Raw genomic sequence first — 23,930 nt, forward strand, 5'->3', positions numbered from 1 at the left:
TCCGAATTTCAGAGATACTGAAAGTGAAAAATGTGGATTTTAGGATTGTTAAAATAAGGATAAACTGTTTCTTTAAGCTGGTAAGTATCTATTGGAGGTTACTCACAGGTTCAAGAATGTTGACTTTGGCCCCTCAATAACTCTTAGACCTGAAGAAATTAAATGAGAAAAGAAAAATTGAGACTTTCAATGAAACAGTGACTCAGATACATTGAAAAATATATGAACAATAAGGTAGCTTATAAATACCCAGTGAAGGACACAAATGATAGAAGAGGTCTGTTTGTGAATAATATGTACAATCCAGATTTTCAAAAGCTTCACTTCCATAAAATCTTTGATGTAAAACTTTAATTGTCATAACCTGGGAATTTAAGAACAGCTAAGTGGGGTGGGGGTGGAGAGACCCTTACAGAGAATCTGATGTATTCCTGATTGCCCTTTAAAAAAAAATAGTATACAACCAACCAAATTTAGATTATATCTATAATGAATGATTACCGTTTTTATGCTGCATTTCCAATCAATTCTTTGATGTTTCAATGAAAAAAATTTTTTCCTTAAAACTTTTCTTAAACAAAGGAAAGTGTAAAATATGGATCTTAATACTCAGAGGCATTCATTCAATCATTAGTTCAGCAAATTCTTTGAGTACATTCTCTGTGATCAGCAGTGATTTAGGCCTTTAGGAATAATTACATCAGGGAACAAAAGAATCCTTTCTAGAGGAGGGAGACAGACAATAACAAAAGTAAACAACATATACAAGTCAGAAGAAAATAACTGGTACAGAAACTAAAAGAAGAGGAGGGTAAGGGGGATCAGAAGTTGGAGGAGTACAGGGTACATTTTAAAATAGCACAATCAGAGTAAGTGCCCTTTGGGAAGGAGACATTTTTAGCAAAACTTGAAGGGAGAGAGTTAGCCAAGCAAATATCTGGGAGAGGGTCATCCCAGGCAGAGAAAACTGGAGTGTCCCTCCCCTAGATATTTGGGGCACAGAAGTTAAGGTGAGTGCAAAGAACTTAAGAACATAAGGTGGTGTATAACTGAAAAATTGTGCTCTGTACTGGAATTTGACACTTCGAAGCTAGGACTTCCTAGCTAGATTGCAAGTAAAGTATGAAAAAGAAAAGAAAAAAGAATAACGAAGATGTCAGGAACAAAGGCATGAACACCTGGAAGAACAAAATAGCCCTCAGTTGATCTGGTGAAGGCTACAGGTAGAACAGGAAGGGGAGATTGGGAATTCAGATTTGGACATGAGTTTGAGACGTCTTTTAGACATCTAAGCAGAGAGTTGGAATGAGAAGTTCAATATAATTGGAGTTTGGAAGACAGGTCTGAGCTAGACGTACTGATACTCATCAGCATGTAGATGGTATTTAAAGCCATAAGACTGGATGAGATCACCAAGGAGTTGAGTGCAGACCGTGAAGAAGAGGACCAGAGACTGAGGCCTCTCACATGCCAACATGAAGGCATTCATGTGGAGGGGAAGCCAGCAAAAGGAAATAGAAAAGGAGCAACCAGTGAGGTAGGAAGGAAACTAGGGGCATGGAGTATCCTGGAAGCCAAGTGAAGACAAGGTTTTAGATACAAGGAAACCAGAACTGTGGCAGATGTTGCCAATACATCTAGGAGGATGAGTGCCAAGAACTGGCCACTGGATTTAGCAAGTGAAATTTTGAAATTGCAGGTAATATTGCCCTCACTTGTCACCATTTTTAATCATTCTACCGGTCTTTGGTGCCGCATTACCCAGAGAACCAAGTACGCTGTCAAGATTCTACTGGCCTTTGGGATTACTTGTTCTCTCTCTGAGCATTGCAGAGCAGCAGTACACTTGATGTTTGGTAAACATTATAAAGTTTTCTGAGACCTTATTACTATAAAATGCTATAGTTCTTTAAGGTCTGGACTTTTGTTTAAATTGTCATATAAGAGCTAGCAGATGGTTCAGACTACAAGACGGAAGTTTAGACTGTCTTTAAATAAGAGTGCGCCTTTGGGGACCACTCTATGCATTTTAATGTATTTTATGTAGTATGACGTAAGATTATGTGATTTTTAAGCACTATGACTTTTCTTTCTTTAAGCCAGAGGATTCTGGCACCTATACCTGTGTTGCTAACAACGCTGCAGGTGAGGACACACACACCATCAGCCTGACCGTACATGTTCTCCCCACTTTTACTGAGCTTCCTGGAGATGTGTCATTAAACAAAGGAGAACAGCTACGATTAAACTGCAAAGCAACTGGTGTTCCATTGCCCAAGTTAACATGGACCTTCAATAATAATATTATCCCAGGTTGGTAATTTAATTCTTAAGAAGTGAATAAATACACCCATCCATATAGAACTTGAAACCAATCTCCCTTTTCTTTAACTGTGGAAATTGATGGAAAAATTACATGAACAGATTGCTTTAAGTTCTGTAAAATGGGTACATTTGCACAGATTTTAGCTTATACCTAGTATATATGTTCTTTTCAATCTTTTGAAAGGATAAATTGATCACAGGACCACATCTTGCAGGATATAAACAGATTTTTTTTAACGTTAAAATAGTTCCCCTTTCCCTGAGAAAGTATTGTATATATAGGCACCTAAATTTATCCTCTCACCTCCTTTATCATTGATAAATGGATAAAGATGGCAATTGTTGGGAGTCCTGAAGTTTCACCTAATGTTACAGAGAAGTCTGCCTCCCACTGTTTGAATTAACTTCTATTATAATGTGGATCAATTAAGTAGAAAATTTATGTGCACTACACATTCAGGTGGTGCCTGGAGCCCAGGAACACTCATCATGAGGAGGACAAGTATCTCTTTATTTGTTAGACTTTATCTGCAGCACAAAGATATTGTCTGGGACTTTATACCAGAAATTCATACATTGTAACTGACTATACTTCAATAAAAAAAGAGATATTGCCTAAAGAAAAAATGTTTCATCCCAAAAGTGAGTTCTGAAGCACTGCCATAGTAGCATTTAATGAATGTCTTGCTAGAAAATTAGTAGTAAGCTTGAGTTTTCTCTGCTGTAAAGATTTCTGTTAATGACTAGAATTCACCAACTGTATTACCTTAACAGTAGTAATATTGCTAACTAAGGAAAAATAAATTCTAAAAAACCTAATCAGTACTGTTTTCTGGAGGTATAATACTAATTTAGCTATTTAAATTTTTCAACCTTAATTTCCACTTAATACTCAGCAGTATGAAATTTTAAAAGATCATTTGAATGGAAGAGAACATGGCAAGGTAAACATAACTAGATATTTGCTGGTGTAATCAGAATTTTGTTTAGCAATGTTTGTATTAGAATTAGCATGTTTGTCTTATAGTCTATTCCAAGTATTGTAATTACCTTTGTAAGTGTTTATGTCATCACCACTTACGGAGAAGTTTGAATGATTACAAATTTAATCTTCATTATTACCTAACTTGCAAATGTTTTCATGATTTCCCCTCTGAGCTGCCAGGTCAGTTGAATTATAACTGAAAAGGTTTTCATATTTTTGATGTAAATTGTTTGGGAGGAGAAGTGGTGGTGAGAGAAATGAAATGGAAAATGTCATATTTCTGAATGAAAGATTTTTGAAACCCAGAGAGATTGTGAGTCAGCGTTAGGCAACACTTTGAGATGAAAGGTGTACTTCAAATGAAAAATAGTTTTAAAAGATGTTTGTTTTTATTCTCTTTTCCTGTTCCTTATGCTGTATTTCATTCTTCAAATAAGTGTCTGGAGACAGCAAACAGCTCCAGGAAAGAAATCTGTGGAGAAGGCTCACTCCTCCGATGTCATAATTAGATCTCTTTGGTTCAGTTGCTGACGGACTCATAAATCTAACCTGCAAAATATGGAGCTGTCATAATTATTTTCTGAGGTGACTGAGAGGACTTTGTGTTGTTTTCTAACCTTGTTTCCTTCAGCCCACTTTGACAGTGTAAATGGACACAGTGAACTTGTTATTGAAAGAATGTCCAAAGAGGATTCGGGTACTTACGTGTGCACTGCAGAGAACAGCGTTGGTTTTGTGAAGGCAATTGGATTTGTTTATGTGAAAGGTAGGTAAAAGTGCTCTGTGTTTAGTTTGTAATTTATCTGTGATGAATGGTTCACATTTTGCTTCTCTGTTGTGTAGTAATACAATATAACTTCAGCCTATTAATCCATTTAGTCTTATCTCACAGATGTGCAAATGCATGAGATAAAAAAATTATGAACATTCAACTCAAAAGTAGGTAAGCAGTAAGTAAAGAGATCATTTGGCACAAAGTATATTCATCCACTTAGATTATTGAGACAGACAAAATTATCTGGTTATTTAGCATGAGCAGTTGTTTCTGGAGAATTCATGGGCTTCGAAAATGGCTTTTCCCCTGTTCACTAAGTTGTCTTTCTAAATAGGTCAAAATCACAAAGAAATGATCAGAGCTTCCTTTCCCTTATAACTTGTCTTTTGTTATTTCCTAGAACCTCCAGTCTTCAAAGGTGATTACCCTTCTAACTGGATCGAACCTCTTGGTGGTAATGCAATCTTGAATTGTGAGGTGAAAGGAGATCCTGCCCCAACCATCCAGTGGAGCAGAAGGGGGATGGATATTGAAATTAGCCACAGAATCCGGCAACTTGGCAACGGCTCCCTGGCCATTTACGGCACTGTAGTAAGTCACACTGGAATTGCCAGTACACACTTCAGCTGCCACTATCAGTATCTCTCCGTGGGTGCCATGGATAGGAAAAATTTCTCATGCATTCCTGTAAAATCTAAATCCCTGGGTTCTTTTTAAAAACTGAAACGATTCAAGTTGATGATTTTTAGCGCTTCCGAAGAAGTATGAGCCAAAAAATAATTTTGCTACTTTGTTCCCAATCATTGTCCTATTATTTAACATCCACAGATAACTTCCTCAAATTTGTTTTAGAATGAAGAAATTGGAAAATTACGGACACAATTACAAATAAAATATAGGGTAGATTTTATCACTATGCCAGTAACTACATTAGACTTTTCGAAAGCTTCAGTGATTTGAAAAATGAGTGATACTTAATTTGGGGGTCAAGTAAATGAGATATTTTATCTAAAACTTTCTTAACTAGCCAAAACGTGGGTAATTTGTTAACCCACTGTTGAATTAGTTGAAATAATAATTTGAATATACTATTCAATCACTGCTCCAGTGGGCCACTCTCAGTCTTGTCTTCTCCTTGGTTTTATTTCAGCATTAGATGTTGTTGATTGTCCTTTCAGTTTTGAGATGATTTCTACCTCTGGCTACACTAATAAGTCTCAGGCTTCTTTGTTACCACTTTCCCCTGTTCTCTACTTCAGAAGTCCCTGGTACTTCTTCTAATACTAATTTTGTTTCCACCATACAATCTCAGATTCCTAAATATGTATCTCCAACCCTGAAACTTAAGTTCCAGTTGCAGTTTCCAGCTAGAAATTTCTCTGTGGATAATGTACTGACACCCTGATTAAATATCTAAATCAGCATGGCTTCCTCCTCCCACCCTCTTCTGCTGCCTGCAAGTCAGTTACCCTGTATCGATGTCGTGTTTCTGTGAGCATGACCAGAATTCTCTGATTCACAAGACCTTAGCAAAATCTGTCTCTAATCTAACCTAAACTCATATGGTGCTTATTTTCTATACCATATATGTATACATTTGTGACTTAATGTTCTGTGATTTAGCATTACTAATAGTTGTTCACTTTGTCTCCTACATTTCAAGCTTTCTAAATAGAGGTCAAGCTTAATGTTATTTTTTAAATAACCCCCCATTAGAAAGAACTTGATATTTGTTCATTTGTCCTGATTGTTTAATGCTTTTACAGATATCCATAAGAATAGCATTGGCATTTTTCTTTAGTAAGATAATTTTGGATAGATGACTGTAAAAAAAAAAGAAATGTTATTTTTGCTTTGGTTTTCTACCAGTAATTGTTCCTTCAGAGCAGTGATACGTTGTTTAGAAAAAATTTAAGCTGAGAATTTCTCGTCTTCATTTTTTAAAAATCTATGTATGTGGTTAAATATATGTAAGTTTTTCTATTTCCATTAAAGTGCCTTCTCAAAAACGAAATTTCACGTTAACAAACATCATGGTGAAGAAAGTGATTTGCCCTGCTCTATAGCTCTGTGTAGGCTCCTATTTTTATAAAACTGCTTATTCCCGTAGAATGAAGATGCTGGTGACTATACGTGTGTAGCTGCCAATGAAGCTGGGGTGGTGGAGCGCAGCATGCGTCTGACTCTGCAGAGTAAGCTGCTTAATTGAACTCTCATTAAACCCTTGGTTTAAGAAACGTTTGTTTAACTTTTATCATCATTCATGTTAAATGTTCGTTTAGGCTAATTGTTCATTTGACTTTCTGGCAAGTTCATTAATGGTAGCTTTCAGAGTGTGTCTCATTTCATTTTCTGCTACTGATGGAGCAACTGTGATAAGCATGACTGATACAGTCTTGCACAGATATTTTTCTCTACTTTGTCTTAAAATCTGCAGTTCAAGCTTGCAGTTGCTTGGGAACAGAGCTTCTTTTGTTGTTTGCCGTATGCTCAGTTGAGTGCCCTTCTCCTAGTTCCCCACAGTTCTTGAAATGAGCTTACAAAGATGTCATTTTACATCACTGTAAAAATAGGTGTTACAAATAAAGACTTAATGTAAATATACTCAGGAGTGCTCCAGATCAGTTGCTATCAATCTGCCAGGAAATACCTATGTATTCCGGGCAGGATTACCATGCACATTGTGAAAGCTCTCAGCATAAACTATCAGAAGACAAAATTTTCATAATTAGAAAAACATGAAAGACTCCGGTGGCTCACTGCACAGTCCCCAGAACCGCTGTCCAGGGGCTGACCCAAGGGCAGTGTCATTAGGTTGAGAATTTAAGCAAACCAGCTTACTTCATAAATAGGCTTAATATTTAATGGAATGAATTTACATTTTCTTTATTCGCTATTGAGAGATGCTGCAGACTAGCATTTACTAACAGCTGCTTGTCAAACTGCTACTCTCCAAGACTTTAACACTTAAGAGGTACTTAATAGGCATTTAAAACAATGGTTTCCCCCCAACTTTATTGAAGTGTAATTGATAAATAAAATAGTGTATATCTAAACGGTACCATGTGATGATTTGATATACATCTACATTGTGAAATGATTACCACAGTCAAGTTAATTAATACATTCCTCACCTCCCCTCACCTCACACAGTTAATATTTTGGTTTGGTTTTTCTGTTTTTTATTTTTTTTTTTGGCAAGAATACTTAAGATCTACTCAATTAGCAATTTTTAGGTATACAGCAGTACAGTATTACTAACTATACTCACCATGCTGTACACTAGATCCTTAGAATTTATCATCTTATGACTGAAAGTTTGTGTGTTTTGACAAGTATCTTCCCACTTCCCCCACCCCTCGGCCTCTAGCAGCCGCCGATCTATTCGTTTCCTGACTTTGACTCTTTTTTTTTTTAAGATTCTACATCTAAGCAATAATGCACACTATTTGTCTTCTCTGACTGGCTTGTTTCACTTAACATAACGCCCTCTATCCATGTTGTCACAAATGGCAGGATTCCCTTCTTTTTATATATATATAAAATATGTATACACACACACATACACACCATATTTTCTTTATCCATTCATCCATCAGCAGACACTTAGGTTGTTTCCATGTCTTGCTAAGACAGTGTTTTATTAAAATACATATCTACCAGGTGATAATGTTGTGGGATGTTATTAGGAAAAAAAGTAGAGTTCCATGACTAAGTAAGTCACAGAAAAAAAACTGATAAAACTAAATATATTCTTTTATTAGATATATAAAGGGCACCTACTATATACCAAGCCCTGCTTAGGTATACCAAGCTTCTTTACTGCAGACCTTTTCAGAAATGTTATTATGTGAATGTGAGTTATCACTCAGCAACAGGAGGATATAATATTCCACATTTCCCAAATAAATGTTATTTACATGAAACTTCCTCCCATCTTTGTTGGATGAATATAGGTAGGGCATCACACAGTTAATCTCTCCTGGAAGAATGTTCCGATCACCAGGCTTAATAAAGGCTGCATTAAATTAGCTCATCTACATACTGACAATAAATTCATTGTAATAAATGAGGTATATAAAAAAGCCAAAAATATAATTTGTTTAAAATTAAGATTAAAGCACCAGAAGGAATGACTTCATTTAGATAAAATACTCATATTTAACTGATCATTATGTAACTAATAGAATTAATTCAATCTTGAAAGATGTACATAGGGAAATTTATTGTTGAATTACTTTATAGTCTTATGTGCAATTGGAAATGTTCAAATACATTATCTAAATTAAGATTCTGAATTGTATTTCACACTTTCATTTTGTCCATAATAATATGAGCAGGCAAGTTCATTTAGTCCTTATGTTGTCATTTAGTGTTGAGAGGTTAATCTGAGGCATTTATTTATTCAACGACAGTTTATTGAATACATAATATAATCTGAACATTGAAAGAGAAGGAAGAGCCCCAGTCCTGAAAGTTCCTAGAGTGAGGTTAATGTAAACATCAAGTGAAAAGGCAGTTGTAAGGGATGATGTGGGCATGTATGTGAATAATACGTTAATGATCATTCTCAGTAAAGTAAGCCAGAAAAAAGAAAGAAAAATACCATATTGATATCACTCATATGTGGAATATAAAAAAAAAATGAAAAGAGAGAAAAGGACATTAGTGAACTCATCTACAAAACATAGACAGACTCACAGACCTAGTAAACAATCTTAGGTTACCAAGGAAAACGGGGTAGGAAGGGATAAATTTGAGAGTTTGAGATTTGCAAATGTTAACCACTATATATATAAATAGATAAAAAAAAATTTCTTCTGTATAGCACAGAGAACTATATTCAATATCTTGTAATAACCTTTAATGAAAAGAAATATGAAAATGAATATATGTATATATGTGCATGACTGGGACATTGTGCTGTACACCAGAAACTGACGCATTATAACTGACTATACTTCAATTATATATATATATGTAAAAATAATTTTTAATACATTAATGACACCCACTGACAGATTCAGACTTTATGTGAAATAATTACTTTTGTGAAAGACATGTCAGTGATACCTTTACATAAAATTCTAGCATATAAACATCACAATAAAACATTTTACTTCTATTTTTGTTTTATGTTCTGTTATTCCAGATACACTTCTCGATCTGTCATAAGCAGCCACGGCTCTGAATTATCTGATAATGCCTTACCTCTCACTAAGCAAATTACTCCACCATTCATTTCAGTCTCACTAAAACACTGCTGTCATCCCATCATGTTCTTTCAAGAATAAACAGGCTCCCCTTTGCTTACCTATTCAAACATAAATCCTTACAGTTTTCTTTTAATATTTTAACCAAATGTTTAAAACCTACACACCACTGCTGTCTAGGGTGAATCCTTCTTTCAAAGCTAAATCCATTTCTGTGCTATTTTCTTCTCTCCAAGGAGGCTCCTGTCTCATATATGTAATTTTTTTTTTTTTGAAAAATCCAGTTCAAGCATCTTCCCCGTGAAGTCTTTCTCGTTCTATCTTTCGTGATACTGTAGACCAGTATAAAGATAAACATTCTGTCAGGAGCTTTTTACGCTCTTTCCAGCAACTTCATTTGAACAGCTGTCATCCTCTATAGATCCTGTTAACCTGTCCTTCCTTCTTGAAGCTCCCTGTGGCTGCCCAAGATGCCATTTTCTCCTGAGTTTCTTCCTTTCTTAGTGATCAATTCTTAGTATCATTTATAGGCTCATTTTCTGTCCATTTCTTTCTCTTTTTTTTTTTTTTTTAAATAATGATGTTGCAATAGTTCCTGTCTTTAGTTTACTCTCTTCCTCTCATTTTAGACTCACTTCTGAAGCAGTCTTACCTACTCATGAAGGAGTCACAAATCTATGTTTCTAGCCCGTATCTCTATTCTGAGCTCTAGCTATGAATATCCAGCTGCAGTCTGGACGTCTCCACTTGAATGTCCTACAGATGTCTCAACTCAACAGTTCTAAATGGATGCAAATTGTCATTCCTTACTCCCCCTCAACAAATCTGTTCTTGCTCCTGTGTTGTATTGAATTGCCCAAAGATATACTATATATATATATATAATTGCCCAAATCAAAACCCTATAGTCATCAATTCCTCACTCTGTGCCATGCGATTCAGTGGCTAAGTCCTATCACCCTATTTTCTTAATAATTCTTGAATGTATTCCTTTTGATCTTCATTTCCAGTGACATGGGTTTGTTTGATCTGTTGAGTCACTGTGGTTTACGCTCCCGTATTACCTCACACACTTACCTATTCTAAATTCTATTCTACCTAATCTGTTGCTAAATTCTATAGATTTACGATGGCTAAAGAATCGGTCACTTGTCTGTCTTATCTGTAGACTGTGAACTCCTGGTGACTAGAAATTGTACCTGTGCCCTCAGCATCTAGCACAATGCCTGGCAAATCATAGCTTCTCAATATATGTTTAATGAATGAATGATGACCAGTAATGAAAGAATAAGTTAATAATGACAGTCTACCTCAAAATGCTGTAAAGGGAAGAACTAAATGTCCACCATGTAAAACACAGATAAAAACAATGATAATAACAACAATAGTACTAAAAATACTGTGTGCTTGTCCTGTTGAAGAGCTGTGCTTCCATTATCTTAATATGAGTCTAACAAGGTCCTCCAAAGTAGGTACTGTTTTTCAGAACACAGTGGTTCAAAAGTGTTGTAAAGAGCAGAGGGAGAATTTTAATCCAGAAAAGCATGACCACAGAGCCCGTGCTCTAGGCTGGACCACTTGGGGATTATCAGTTTTTGACATTTACCAAGTAAAACATTCTATCAATGGCAACTACAATATTAATAGTTGAGAAGCTACAGTGTGTAAAAAAGTCAGCCCAATTTTTTTTAAATGTTACTATACCATATGGGTTTAAACGTTAATATAATTCCACAAAAGCTAAGAAACATTATGTGCTTTTTTCCATAGGTCCTCCAATTATCACTCTTGAGCCAGTAGAAACTATTATTAATGCTGGTGGTAAAGTCATATTGAATTGTCAGGCAACCGGAGAGCCTCATCCAACCATTACATGGTCCCGCCTAGGGCACTTGATCCCGTGGGATGAGCGAGTTAAGGTCTTGTCCAACCACTCGTTATATATCGCCGCTGCTAAGAAAGAAGATACGTCTGAATATGAATGCGTTGCTCGAAACCTGATGGGTTCTGTCCTTGTCAGAGTGCCAGTCATAGTCCAGGGTGAGTGTGACAGTGGTTCACCCTGGGATATTCATGTCAGATAGCACCTGGGGCAATCCAAATTGTGAAAATCATTAAGCATCTTAGTCTAAGTCTCTGAAACCCTTAAGATACTTCTGGATTATGGGGACAGGACAAAAATCACATCACAGTTTACAGACTGAAGGGACTAAAACAATCCTGATTAGAACTGCAAAATACCAAGTTAATAATTCAGATTCCCAAAGTGAATGTATTCAACACTAAGTTAAATTTATTCTAAAAAATAAATGCATACACATTTGCTTTAAAGAATGGCTTGTTTTCAGCATTTAAATTTCTTGGTTGCTAACTTTTTCAGCAGCCGTGTCCAAATGAGTCAGGACTGGAGCTGGGAAGAAACCCTAGTTAACTGTTCAGAGTTCTTCTCTCATGCCTAGGTTTTAATTTTACTGTCAGGGAGAGCTTCCATAAGAAAGATCTCAGCTATTACAGAATAGGTGCTAGACCCAGTGCATATCGTAAATGAAATCTAACTTACAATTTTTTAATTTACAGAAACAGAGACCAAGTTCAATGTTTTACTTTGCAGTTCACGGTGGATTTTCCCAGTGGTCGGCCTGGAGATCCTGCAGTGTCACCTGCGGAAAAGGCATCCAAAAGAGGAGTCGTCTGTGCAACAGCCCCTCTCCAGCCAATGGTGGGAAGCCTTGCCAGGGGTCAGATTCAGAAATGCGAAATTGTCAGCATAAGCTGTGTCCAGGTACACCTCTTTATTCAACGGACAGGCACGTGTTCGATAGATACTCACTTCTGTTCCCTCACTCTGGCTTGTCTCAGTATTAGTTCTTTCAGTGAAAATAATATCTGATGGTGTAATGTGTCACCTTTGGGTAGTGGATGGTAACTGGTCAGAATGGAGCCCCTGGGAAGAATGCACAAGGAGCTGTGGGCGTGGCAACCGAACCAGGACCAGAACTTGCAACAATCCATCAGCTCAGCATGGTGGGCGGCCATGTGAAGGGAGCGCTGTGGAAATACTTGTGTGCAGCATCCGGCCTTGCCCAGGTAAGAATCCAGCGATGAGTACAACTGGTGTATTTTTAATTCCTACAAAAGAGCTGTAAGTAACTTTTCTTCCTTCTTGTGAAAAGATGTTGTGAACATACTCATTCTCTGTGTTCTTAGTTCTGTCTCATGCATAGACTTGCTGGAGGTAGGATATTAATCACTATTAAGTCAAATACCTGATTTAATGATAAAGGGCTCCAAACTGTGGTGTTTTCTTAACCACGTAGAGATGTATTTACAAATTAATAGGACTTCAGAGATAATGAAGACCTTAGGGAATGGCTAATCCAGCCATTCATTTTCAGCAGAGAAAAATAAAGCTTAAAGACCTGTCCAGAAACACACAGCTGGCAAGGAGCACAGAAATAACAGCTGCCATTCACTAAATACTTGTCGTGTGTTAGGAACCACGCGCAGTGTCTTTTATACGTGTTGTTTTTGACCTTGAGTCGAATCTACACCGTAGGTGTTTCAGGGTTCTAGGTGTCCTCCTTTTGCTAGTTCCTTAAGGTGGGCATTTAGATCATTTATTTTATATCTTCTTTTCTAATACATGCTTTCAAAGCTATGAATTGCCCTCTAAACATTACTTTTGCTGCATCCTACAAATTTTGATAAGTTCTTTTTTCATTTTCATTTAATTCAAAACATTTTTAATATCTCTTGAGATTTCTTCTTTGACCCATGTATTATTTAGAAGTATGTTGTTTAATCTCCACATATTGGGATTTTGCAACTATCTTTCTGTTATTGACTTCTAGCTTGACTCTATTGTGGCTTGAGAGCAGACATTGTATGATTTCTATTATTTTAAATTTGTTAAAGTGTATTTTATGGCTCAGAATGTGGTCTGTCTTGCTCAGTGTTCCATGTGAGCTTGAGGAGAATGTATATTCTGCTGTTGTTGGATTAAGTCATCTATAGTTGTCAACAATTTCCAGTGGATTTGGCAGAAACATCACAGAAAGGGTTTTGCATCCTTCTCGGTGCATCATATCAGACGGCACATGATATCAGAATTTGTCTCAAACTGGTGATGTTAACTTTGTTCACTTGTTCAAAGTGGTGTCCTCTACCATATAGTTACTATTTTTACTTTGCTATTAGTAAGTATTTTGTAGGGAAACTCTGAGATTACATAAACATGTCGCTTGTTATCCATCTTTTATCTCCTAGTTTTAGCATCTGTTTATGATTCTTGCTTTAAATCACACCTACTGCTGTGGTCTTACAAAACAGTTATTTCTAACTTCATTATATCTCCTACATCTATTATTGGCTTTCTTTTGTAAGGAAGAACTTCTCTTTCTCCTTTCTTTTTTTCTTGAGTTATATCAGTAAGGACTCAAATATAATTTTTTTCCAGTGGCTTATAGGGCACTACTGTCATCATTTACTGTGATGCACAAATTGTCGTAGATTTGATTAGTGGAAATCCATCCCTTGAGGCTGGCTTCAGTGTCCTCTAGAAATGTCCCCATGATTCCTTGAACACATCTACTTTCTGGTACAAGTTGATATTTTAGACCTATCTTGTCCTGCCTCAGTTAGAAGAGTATTTCTAAACAGACCTCCCTCTAAAAAGGATTGGTATCTTCTCAGGTGGGCAATCCTGCTGCCATTTAGAATGAGCTTTTAAATAATTGGGACAGCAGAATTTTTTAAGCTCCATAGTCCATATATAATGACTATGAGCATCAGTAATCTGAATTAATGAAGTAGTCATCTTGAATAATACTTGCCATTTAATTAAAGGCTTTCTTCTTTCCTTTTATGTTTAGTCAAATAATTGTTACTGCAAATTCTCGTCAGCTGGAATAAATTTGTGTGACCTTCTTCCCCAAAGTACAAGAATATGTAGTCAACTCAACCAGAAAACAGTTAATTAAAAGAAAATTCAAGATGTGTTTTAACATATTTTCTAAACAAAGCAACCAAATGATAATTCCATTACTTGGTTTTTAACTTATTCTTATAGGTTGTGTTAAGAGAATATTTAGACACAGACCTTAAGGCTCTATGGTTCGCATCTTGGTTAAATCAGGTGACCACAAAAACAAATGTTTTGAGCCCCATATCTAGAAAATACCCTTAAAACAAAAATGTGACCTGATGCTGACTTATACATAAAAGAAATCATAATGTTTTTTCTCAGCCCCTGCACCTGGTAGGAAATATAAGGTTGTTCCAGTCCTGTGGTCAGATGGTGTAATATGTTAGTTACCAAAGGAAGGTCTTTAATATCATTTCTTGGAAACTACTGGTCAGTTTTTTGTGTTGTTTAGGAAGCAGGTGAGTGTGTTATTTAGAACTTTTAATTCATGAACATTATGTAATGGGGAAAAGTTTTCAAAGAGCTAGAACTGTGCAAATCATCATGCGGTTGAAAGGCCTGAGCACATTTTTAAACGTGAGGCTGAACCAGGCTTAAAGATGTGGCTGTGCCGACTGGGGTCCAAGTTACCATTATGGAGACGTTTCTGTTTCCCGCAACCACGTCCAGGCTTGTTGTGCAGCTTTGCTTCTTAGTTTCTGGTCCCTTCCACTTTCCCCGGAGCATAGAGTACAAGTACTTAGCCAGGGTTTATAAGCTCCGATTTTGTTTACGTGTATCGGTTTGATTAATTTTGATAAAATAGCCCCTTTGGATAATTTTAGGCATTTATTTTGGTATTAGGTAGCCTTCTGAATTTCCCTATAGACACTAATTCTCATGAAAATCTAGCCAGAAGGGGGAAGGAAGAACATTATTTGTTATGTTTCCTTTGGTTCAATGTCATTATTTTAGAATCAGGGCTAATTTAACTCATTACCGAGTTATTTATTTGTATTATTTTGTTTTTTTAACAAACATCATTCTGTGACTTGACACACTGTCTCTTGGGATGTTTGCAGTTCATGGAGCATGGAGCACTTGGCAGCCGTGGGGTGCCTGCAGCGTAAGTTGTGGGAAAGGTACGCAGATGAGAACAAGACTGTGTAATAACCCACCACCATCGTTTGATGGATCCTACTGCGATGGAGCAGAAACACAGATGCAAGTATGCAGTGAAAGACACTGTCCAGGTAAGAGAAATACAATGTTTGTACCCTTAATAAGTTAACATCTCCCTCTTACCTAGAGATTAATGCCAATAAGAACATCATTCAGCCTATCCATACCCAGGCTTTAACCTGATCATTTTTAAGTAGTAACAGAGCACATATGTTTTGCTTTCATACAGTTGATGGCAAGTGGGCCAGTTGGACCAGTTGGAGTGCCTGCACTGTGTCCTGTGGAGGCGGTGTCAGGCAGAGGACAAGGGACTGCTCTGATCCTGTTCCACAGTACGGAGGCAGCACGTGTGAAGGGAGTGATGTCCAGAGTGATTTTTGCAATAGTGACTCTTGCCCAAGTGAGTGTTGGAAATAGTGAGTCAACATTATTCTTTCTTAAAGTTTCACTATGGCCTGAAGTCCTTAAAGTTATAAGGAGTCTGTTATCCGATTTGTCTACCTTTGGTTTAGGTTATCAAAATGTTTTGTGGTTGCTGTCGTGTCGATGTAGTACTGTGGATGTCTTATGTCCTGCTTCACGTGCTCTCTAGGACCAGCTGCGCAGTGCAAGGACTAGGACACCCTTCCATGCTGACTGTTAATGATGTTGACTCCTTTACAGAGGCAGGCAGGTGGCTCTCTCCCTTAACTTTGCCACCAAGCTAGATTTTTAGATCCCAGCAGTACTTGAATTCACTGTATTCTGAATGTTATAGCTTGATTCCTCAAAAGTAGAGACCTTTTCTCATTCATTTCCCTCAGCTCCTGGAAAACTCTGAGACTCAATAAATGCAGGTTAAATAGAATTGCATAGTCATTGGAATGCATACCCAGTTTCTAGTCAAACTGATGGCCAAATCATCTGCCTTTGGAAGTTGCCTATTGATAGATTTGTATGTTTCTTTTCAGTTCCTGGAGAGAGGCTTTCCATACTTTTTGAATGAATGTTTGGCATTTCTCCAATGTTTCTGTGTTGTAGCTCATGGTAACTGGAGTCCTTGGAGTGGCTGGGGAATGTGCAGCCGGACTTGTAATGGAGGGCAGATGTGGCGGCACCGCACGTGCGATAACCCTCGTCCCACCAACGGAGGGAGGGCTTGTGGGGGCCCAGACTCCCAGACCCAGAGGTGCAGCACTGACATGTGTCCTGGTGAGCTTCCTGCGTCCTGGCCGTAAGACAAGTAAAGCATTTCACTTGGGCTCATTGTAGCAGCCTCATCATTTCAGATCTAAAAATGAAAGCTGTGTGGACAGAATCACCCTCAGTGTTAGATTTTAAAACCTGTTTCTTAATATTGACCATTCTATTTTTGTTCCCAGTGGATGGAAGTTGGGGAAACTGGCATAGTTGGAGCAGGTGTTCTGCCTCTTGTGGAGGAGGTGAAAAGACTCGAAGACGACTGTGTAACAATCCAGTGCCATCTAAAAGTGGTCGCCCCTGCCCAGGAGATGCTACTCAGGTATCCAGATGCAATATCCAAACATGCCCAGGTACGCTACTAAGTTAAACTTTGGACCACATTTACAGCCTTTCTGCAAATTACCCAAAAAAAAAAAGTTTTCACTCTGAGCCTCAAATTACAAAACGGTGTCAACTCTGGGAGGAAGAATTAGGAAAAGTGCACTTTTTCCCCTTCATTGGTGCAGCTCTATACCTAAGTTCACACTGGATTTTAGCCTCTGCTTGCCCACTTCCAGGCTCCCTCGTTAAAGGATTTCACCTGCACAGCCTGAGCTTGAGGGGTAAAAGGGCATGGAAGAGTGAGAAAGCCATGTTGAGACTCCAGGCTGGAGAATGAGGGTGGGACAGAAACTGAATATCTAATAGAAATACACAACTGGAGGCTGTTCTTTCACAGATGGAAAAATGGAGAGCATGAGTGGAAAAGTAAAACAGGGCAAATGCAGTTCAAGGAAGAAGATTAGGGAAAGTTCAACTTCCATAATCCAAGCCGTGCAACATGGCTAGATTATGTAAGTGATGCAGAAATTCAGAAGGAAGAGTCAGAATTCTTGAACTCATGGACCTGAGAGTTTATACTGGAGTCCCAAGAAATGGTGGATAATACTGAGGGTCCTTATCTCAAAGGACAGTCTTCCAAGGGCTGTATAAAGAACATTCTCACATTGTTGAAGTGTGGAGAGACCATTGGACTTTCCAAAGCTGTAAGGTTGCTTTAGAAGTAAAATATCCCTGAAAATCAAGAGGACTCATTTGGCAGAGTGAGAGGGAGGAGTTGCATGAAAAGATTTATAGGATCTAGGCAGTCTGAAAGGGTACGTAACTGTCTATCAAATGCTCAACATATCTTCTCAACGTATTGCTGATTACCAAGGATTCTGAGGCTCTAACATGTAGGCATGGTGAGGGGTCTCATTTCAGTCAAGATGCTTTGTAGCTCAAGTCTTGGGGTGCTAGGGCCCCTGGGAAAGAAGGAGGCCCAAATAAGTAGACAATTTGGATTACGGAGTCTGGGAGAGTTTCTAGGGTCCCAACTAGGTAGGTAGAACTAGAAGATGTCTGTTGAGCACTGGGATTCAGGTTCCTCTTTGAGACTGGAGAATCAGGGTCAAAATGGGAGGCCATGCTCATTTGTGATGATCCAGAGAACGAAGTAAATTGTTGATCCATCTACCTTTCTCTCACCTGCTTAGGACTAAGGATAAGAACCAAAGTGGCCTTCCAAGCCCTGACCGGCCCTACCATCTACTTCCCTGCATCATCTTGCTGCATGGTTCCCATCACTTTCTAAGCTCTCTACCTTTGGTTTCTCAGGTGTGACAAGCCAGCACCTCCCAGAAGGGTGGCACATGCTGTTTCTTCAACCCGGGAAAACCCTTCTCCTGCCTTCCTTGACTTAACTAAGATCTAAACTTTCTTCAGATCTCCAATCTATTTTTACCTCCTTCTCAGACTCCCCTGAGTAGTTGATCTCTTATACATTAGCACATTTCATTTTTACACTTATTTGTGGCATTCTAATTAATGTTTACCACCCCTGTTCAAATATAAATGCTAAGAAGGCAGGCCTCATGTCTTTTTTTTTTTTTTCCTTACCATTGTATCCTCAATGCTGGATGAACAAATGAATGTAGTCCAGAACATGAAGGCTGAATCAGTGTGAAAAAACGTTCCTCTCACTAGTAAAGTAATGCAAATTAAAATGGTGAAATACTCTACTTACTGACTTCTGTCAGTTGGGATACAACTGTACTTCTCCCGGTATATAATACGTGATAATATCTGAAACATGTAGTGATTGGTTTAAAATATATTCAATTGAAAGTCATCAAATAATGAATATTTTAATTTAACTATTAGCTTCTTCCCAGTATGTTTCCCTGTCTTGTCAAAGCGTGTACTCATTAACCAGTGTGCTCATAACCAATAATTTTGTTGGACAATGGAAAGAAAGCATAAAATTACTGTAGAGTTACTTTAGAAAGATATTATGATTGCTTTTCAACATAATTGTCATGGTATGAATTTTGCAGCAATTGTTAAAAGTACAATATTCTTCTCAAATTTCCTCAAGTTAAACATTTTCCTATATATGTGTAATTTGAAGAGCTTGGTAAGCCCTTGATCTGAAACCCAAGACTAAAACAATACCCTTTCAGTACTTGACGTTTATGTTGAAAGTGACCTGTAACAAGGCTTTGGGGTTGTTTTGTTCGTGACCCCTCTTTTCCCTCTACATTCTTATAAAGGAGGCAATAGATCAAAGAACACGGATTTTGACGACAAGCAGATCTGTGTTGGTATCCTTGTTCTTCTGCCCCCTAGCTCTGTAACCATGGGAGGGTCCCACTTGATTTCTCTGAACTTTATTTTCCTAGTCTGCAAACTGTGACTATTTAAAACTGTCTTACAGGATTTTTGCTAGAATTTAAAGAGTTAATGCATACTGAGTGCTTCCTAGAGCACATGACATGCTCAATAAACCCTCATTATTATCATCATTTCATCACCATCAATAAACACATACTTTATTTTGGCTTTGGGACTGGGTGCTGAATGTGTTCTTTGGATTGTGAAATAATACTACAATGTACAGAGATTGGAAGGACCCTAGATTTATTGTGGGATGATGAGTGTTAAATGAGAGTAGAATGTTTTGAAAGCTTATTTATTTCACTCTTAAATTCAGATGTCATAGGATCTTTTAAATGTTTGAGAGAAGATTTGTAGCATCTCTGAATACTGGCTTTCTTTTCTCCCATGTAATGCTGGTGAAATTGTTTCCTTATCCAAGAATGTTTTTCCTTCCCCCAATAGGTGGGCCCCAGCGAGCCAGAGGAAGTGTTATTGGAAGTATTAATGATGTTGAATTTGGAATTGCTTTCCTTAACGCCACAGTAACAGATAGCCCGAACTCTGACACTAGAATAATACATGCCAGGATTACCAATGTACCTCGCAGTCTTGGTGGGTCCCTTTGCTTTTAAAAGTTGTTAATAAGCCTTGTTTTAAAAACATACATTATTTTTCTTCATCTCCTATTTACGCTTAAAATTTCTAGAGGATGCTACCATTAAATGATCGTTATAATAGTCTTTAGTTTCATCCCAATGGTAAACTCTTAAAGGCACATGATTGTTCTTACTCACGTTTATTTAGCATTCATCCTTTTGACTAACATGCTATGAATAATAATGATGGACTGTAGGTATTTGGCTTTGTCACCTTATTTATCCCTTTTTCTCTAGGTCCAGCAATGAGAAAGATAGTTTCTATTCTAAATCCCATTTATTGGACAACAGCAAAGGAAATAGGAGAAGCAGTCAATGGATTTACCCTCACCAATGCGGTCTTCAAGAGAGAAACCCAAGTGGAATTTGCAACTGGTTAGTGCCAGCTGAACTTAATATTCCATTACTGTTGAAAAATAGGGTCGCTTTAAAAGTTCATGGTTAAGAAAAGACATTATATGTTCCCACAGAGGATAACTTCAAAGTTTTGATGCCTCTTATCAGAAATGATATAAAAGCAAGTTCATAACTCCCTGTAAATTTTTACTGACATGAGTCTATAAGAGGCCATGTGTTTTCAGATAGTATAGTGATTTTTATAGCCTAGAAGGCTTTTTGCTTCATCTTAACTACGTCTTTTTTCTTTAAATTCTTAGAGAGGGCTTTAAAGGCCAAACAGAGCAGGAAGATAGTCATTGCTATTAACTAAAGGCTTTTGTCTATGAACCTGAGATTCAGTGGGGATACCTTCCAGGCATTCTTTAATCAAAAAAATGGGAAGAAAACCAAGCAAATCTAAAGGCTTTTCACTTTATCCTTAGTCTTAATGAATATGTATTAGCTATTCATGGCCCTTTCCAAGTGCAGACAGGTATTTATAGATCTCCATTTCAGGCGTCTTCAAAGGTGGTCAGCCTCATGGCAGTGATCTTGAAGGCAGAAGGGCTGAAGGAGGGCATAGCTTTAACCAACCCAGAAGACATGTGGGTCTTTGTATGGCAATCCACTTACCAAGATGCCCCTTTTGCTAACAAAGTCCTGGGACGAGACTCGTGGCTATGGCCAGTCCTCTTAATAAAGCCGTCTGTCCCTTCTCATGGACAGTCCATTCTTGTAGAACTCATTACCTTGCTACTGCTTGTGAGTTAGAAGTGAGGAACCCTTCATATAATCACATGCTAGGTTTGTGCCACATAAAAAGAGATTTTAGAATAAATGTGATTCAGTAAACATAAGTCTTTAATTTGGGGACTAAGTGCTAATTTAATTCTCTTCTGATCTGTGTTTAATCAAGTTTGAAGTACAATTGCATAGCTGAACTGGTATATAAAGTGAATCTATTCTGTGCTTACATAAACCATATAAATACGTGTGTGTGTGTGTGTGTGTGTGTGTGTGTGTATGTGTGTGTGTATATATATATATATATATATTTTTTTTTTTTTTTTTTCCCGCTGTTCAAATGAGTAAATTGTAACTCCTAGGAGAAATCTTGCGGATGACTCACGTTGCCCGGGGCTTGGATTCCGATGGTGCTTTGCTGCTCGATATCGTTGTGAGTGGCTATGTCCTGCAGCTGCAGTCACCTGCTGAAGTCACGGTAAAGGTAAAATGTTAGGATAACTTGCCTTCACTGTTTGTTGGAGGAATGGTAAGAGTAGGAGTCTAACAGCCATAAAAAAATCTTGTGTAGTTTCCCTTGTTTGCTTTGGGGAGTAAATGTCTAAACCATTAGGGTTAGAAATGGCTAGCTGGTCTTTGTTTAAAAATCTTTAGGGACAAGTCTTTAAAGGCTCTTAGTGGTTTTTATTACCCTGCTTATCAGGACGAGGATCACAGCTATGTTGAATTTAAACCATTTGTTGAATTTTCCATAGACAAAGAGAGTTTAATTTTCTATAGACAAAGAGAATAGTAATTCTTGCATAAAAGGTTTTGTATAATACCCATAAAAGTATTTTATAAATTAAAGAATTATGCCAGTCACCCTTTCACACTTTTCTTCTCTTGACCTACAACTCTGAGTACCTTATTAAACTAATATTTATGACACTAAAATTGTGAAATTTAAGGTAGCTACAATTTAAAAGTTCAAACTTGGTGGGGGAGGGTACAGCTCAGTAGTAGAGCACGTGCTTAGCATGCACAAGGTCCTGGGTTCAATCCCCAGTAGCTCCATTTAAAAAAAAAGGTTCAGACTTTAACTTATTTCCTGAACACTACTGTACAATTAGAATCTTATTTAGAACTATATAGTTTTATCCCCTAAGCCTTTTTAAAATCTCATTCTGCATCTCATAGTATCCTCAAGAAAAAAAAAGTAGGATGAGCCATGCTGACCCTCAAATTCATATTGTCCTCCTCAGGATTACACAGAGGACTACATTCAGACAGGTCCCGGGCAGCTGTATGCCTCCTCCACCCGGCTGTTCACCATCGATGGCATCAGCGTCCCGTACACGTGGAACCACACCGTGTTCTATGATCAGACGCAGGGGAGAATGCCTTTCTTGGTAGAAACACTTCATGCATCCTCTGTGGAATCTGACTACAACCAGTTAGAAGAGACGCTGGGTTTTAAAATCCATGCTTCAATTTCCAAAGGTAATTGGGTTAAAGGAAAGTCCAAATCTTTCTGCCATGCAGTCCTTTCTAAAATTGATGCCATTCAGAATAAAGATATTAAGGTAAAGGCTGAACACTGTATCGGGTTGTTCGTGTGTTTTGTGGTAGGTAACGTCCTGTGGTAAAGCCAGTCCAGTTGACATCCTAGTGCATCTGGTTCGCTAATATGCTTCATAAAGCATAGTGGAATTGTTACTGTTCTAGCCTATATACAGAGAGGTTTAAAAAGAAATACTCTGTCAGTGATTTTTCTTTGTTAATAAGGACCATTTGTTCTTGTTCTGAATCTTATGTTTGACAAGGAATTTTTTTTAATTCCTGAAACCTGGTGTGAAAGTATATCTTAGTCAAAAAAGTTTCCATATTTTAAAAGCAGCTTTCTAAAACTGGGGAGCAATCATCAGAATTCCCACTGTCATGTATTGTTCTTAGAAATTACAACTTTTGAGCTGCTTTCCCTTGATCTCAGCAGTCTCCCTGTGCTGTGGGGTCCTTTGATGTGTCTATACCCTGAGATTCCCTTTTCAGTCCTAGGAGGCACCATGACAATTAGCATTCCGTTTCCCATGGGGTTTTGAAGCTAGGAGATAAGTTGCTTGATGTTATGTTACAGATACTGTTTCAGTGACTTTAACTTTGATCTTAGGCTCCCGTGAGGACACTTAAAATGACGCAGAGTGGCCTTGTAAATGTGGATGTTTTGCTTTGTGCTGGCTTTCCTTACACAGAGCCAAGGAGGTTTTTACCCAGCATCATTTTATCATGCTTAGTAGATACATTAAAAATCCATTTTCACTGTTTACTCTTGCTTTCAAAAGTTGTGCATGCGATTGTTTTCTTCTCCAGCAGCTGTCAGAACTGCTTCATCAGCTGTGAGGTCATAGTCATGTAGGAGCAGGTTCACATTTTTGAGCGAATCACAGAGAAGCCTCTTAGCCAGTGGGGCCCCGAGCCCACACCTTCTCCACCCACTTGTCACCACCACCACCACATTTTACTATTGTCATGCATGTTCAGGTGACTTGGACAAAAGAAAAGAGCCACTGGAATGAAGAGTTACGTTTTCTTTTCTTTAATAATACCTGCTTTTCAAATTTAACTCTGTTTCTACTTTTTCCAGTATTCCATGTAATTTTTTAAAAAAGATAAGTTGGCACAAGGCTTTGGCTAAAAATGAATTTATATCATCTGGGACTAGAGGAATTTAAATGACTTTTGAACAGTCTTGTACACTTTCTACCCAATCATATAAATCCTCTAAATCTGAAACTTCTGGAAGGTCTTTGTGCTTTCTGTAAGGGGGTTGTTAAGGGATTTAGGTCCCTCAATAGAAGGAAGCATACTATAGGACATTTAAAACCCCTTACTACCATTGGATACTGTGATTTTATGAATTACATCCAATATA

The 23,930-nt window shown here is 37.7% G+C and overlaps 1 protein-coding gene across 5 annotated transcripts in view; it reads left to right on the plus strand.

Annotated features, from left to right (window-relative positions):
- Window positions 1–23,930, plus strand: part of HMCN1 (hemicentin 1) — a 399,863-nt gene that overhangs the window by 346,846 nt on the left and 29,087 nt on the right. For 4 of the 5 annotated variants that reach the window (XM_074351799.1, XM_074351801.1, XM_074351800.1 and 1 more), the window contains 15 exons: window positions 2,100–2,313; window positions 3,942–4,076; window positions 4,486–4,676; window positions 6,196–6,277; window positions 11,069–11,338; window positions 11,910–12,080; window positions 12,215–12,385; window positions 15,284–15,454; window positions 15,613–15,783; window positions 16,404–16,574; window positions 16,745–16,915; window positions 19,704–19,853; window positions 20,135–20,272; window positions 21,382–21,503; window positions 22,264–22,501. In XM_074351799.1, the coding sequence (XP_074207900.1) occupies window positions 2,100–2,313; window positions 3,942–4,076; window positions 4,486–4,676; window positions 6,196–6,277; window positions 11,069–11,338; window positions 11,910–12,080; window positions 12,215–12,385; window positions 15,284–15,454; window positions 15,613–15,783; window positions 16,404–16,574; window positions 16,745–16,915; window positions 19,704–19,853; window positions 20,135–20,272; window positions 21,382–21,503; window positions 22,264–22,501 (2,566 nt within the window). Of the gene's footprint in view, window positions 1–2,099; window positions 2,314–3,941; window positions 4,077–4,485; window positions 4,677–6,195; window positions 6,278–11,068; window positions 11,339–11,909; window positions 12,081–12,214; window positions 12,386–15,283; window positions 15,455–15,612; window positions 15,800–16,403; window positions 16,575–16,744; window positions 16,916–19,703; window positions 19,854–20,134; window positions 20,273–21,381; window positions 21,504–22,263; window positions 22,502–23,930 lie in introns of those variants that run through there. The other variant, XM_074351803.1, reaches the window with a different exon arrangement.

This window comes from Camelus bactrianus, chromosome 23 (genome assembly GCF_048773025.1).
Source record: "Camelus bactrianus isolate YW-2024 breed Bactrian camel chromosome 23, ASM4877302v1, whole genome shotgun sequence".
Taxonomy (NCBI): domain Eukaryota; kingdom Metazoa; phylum Chordata; class Mammalia; order Artiodactyla; family Camelidae; genus Camelus; species Camelus bactrianus.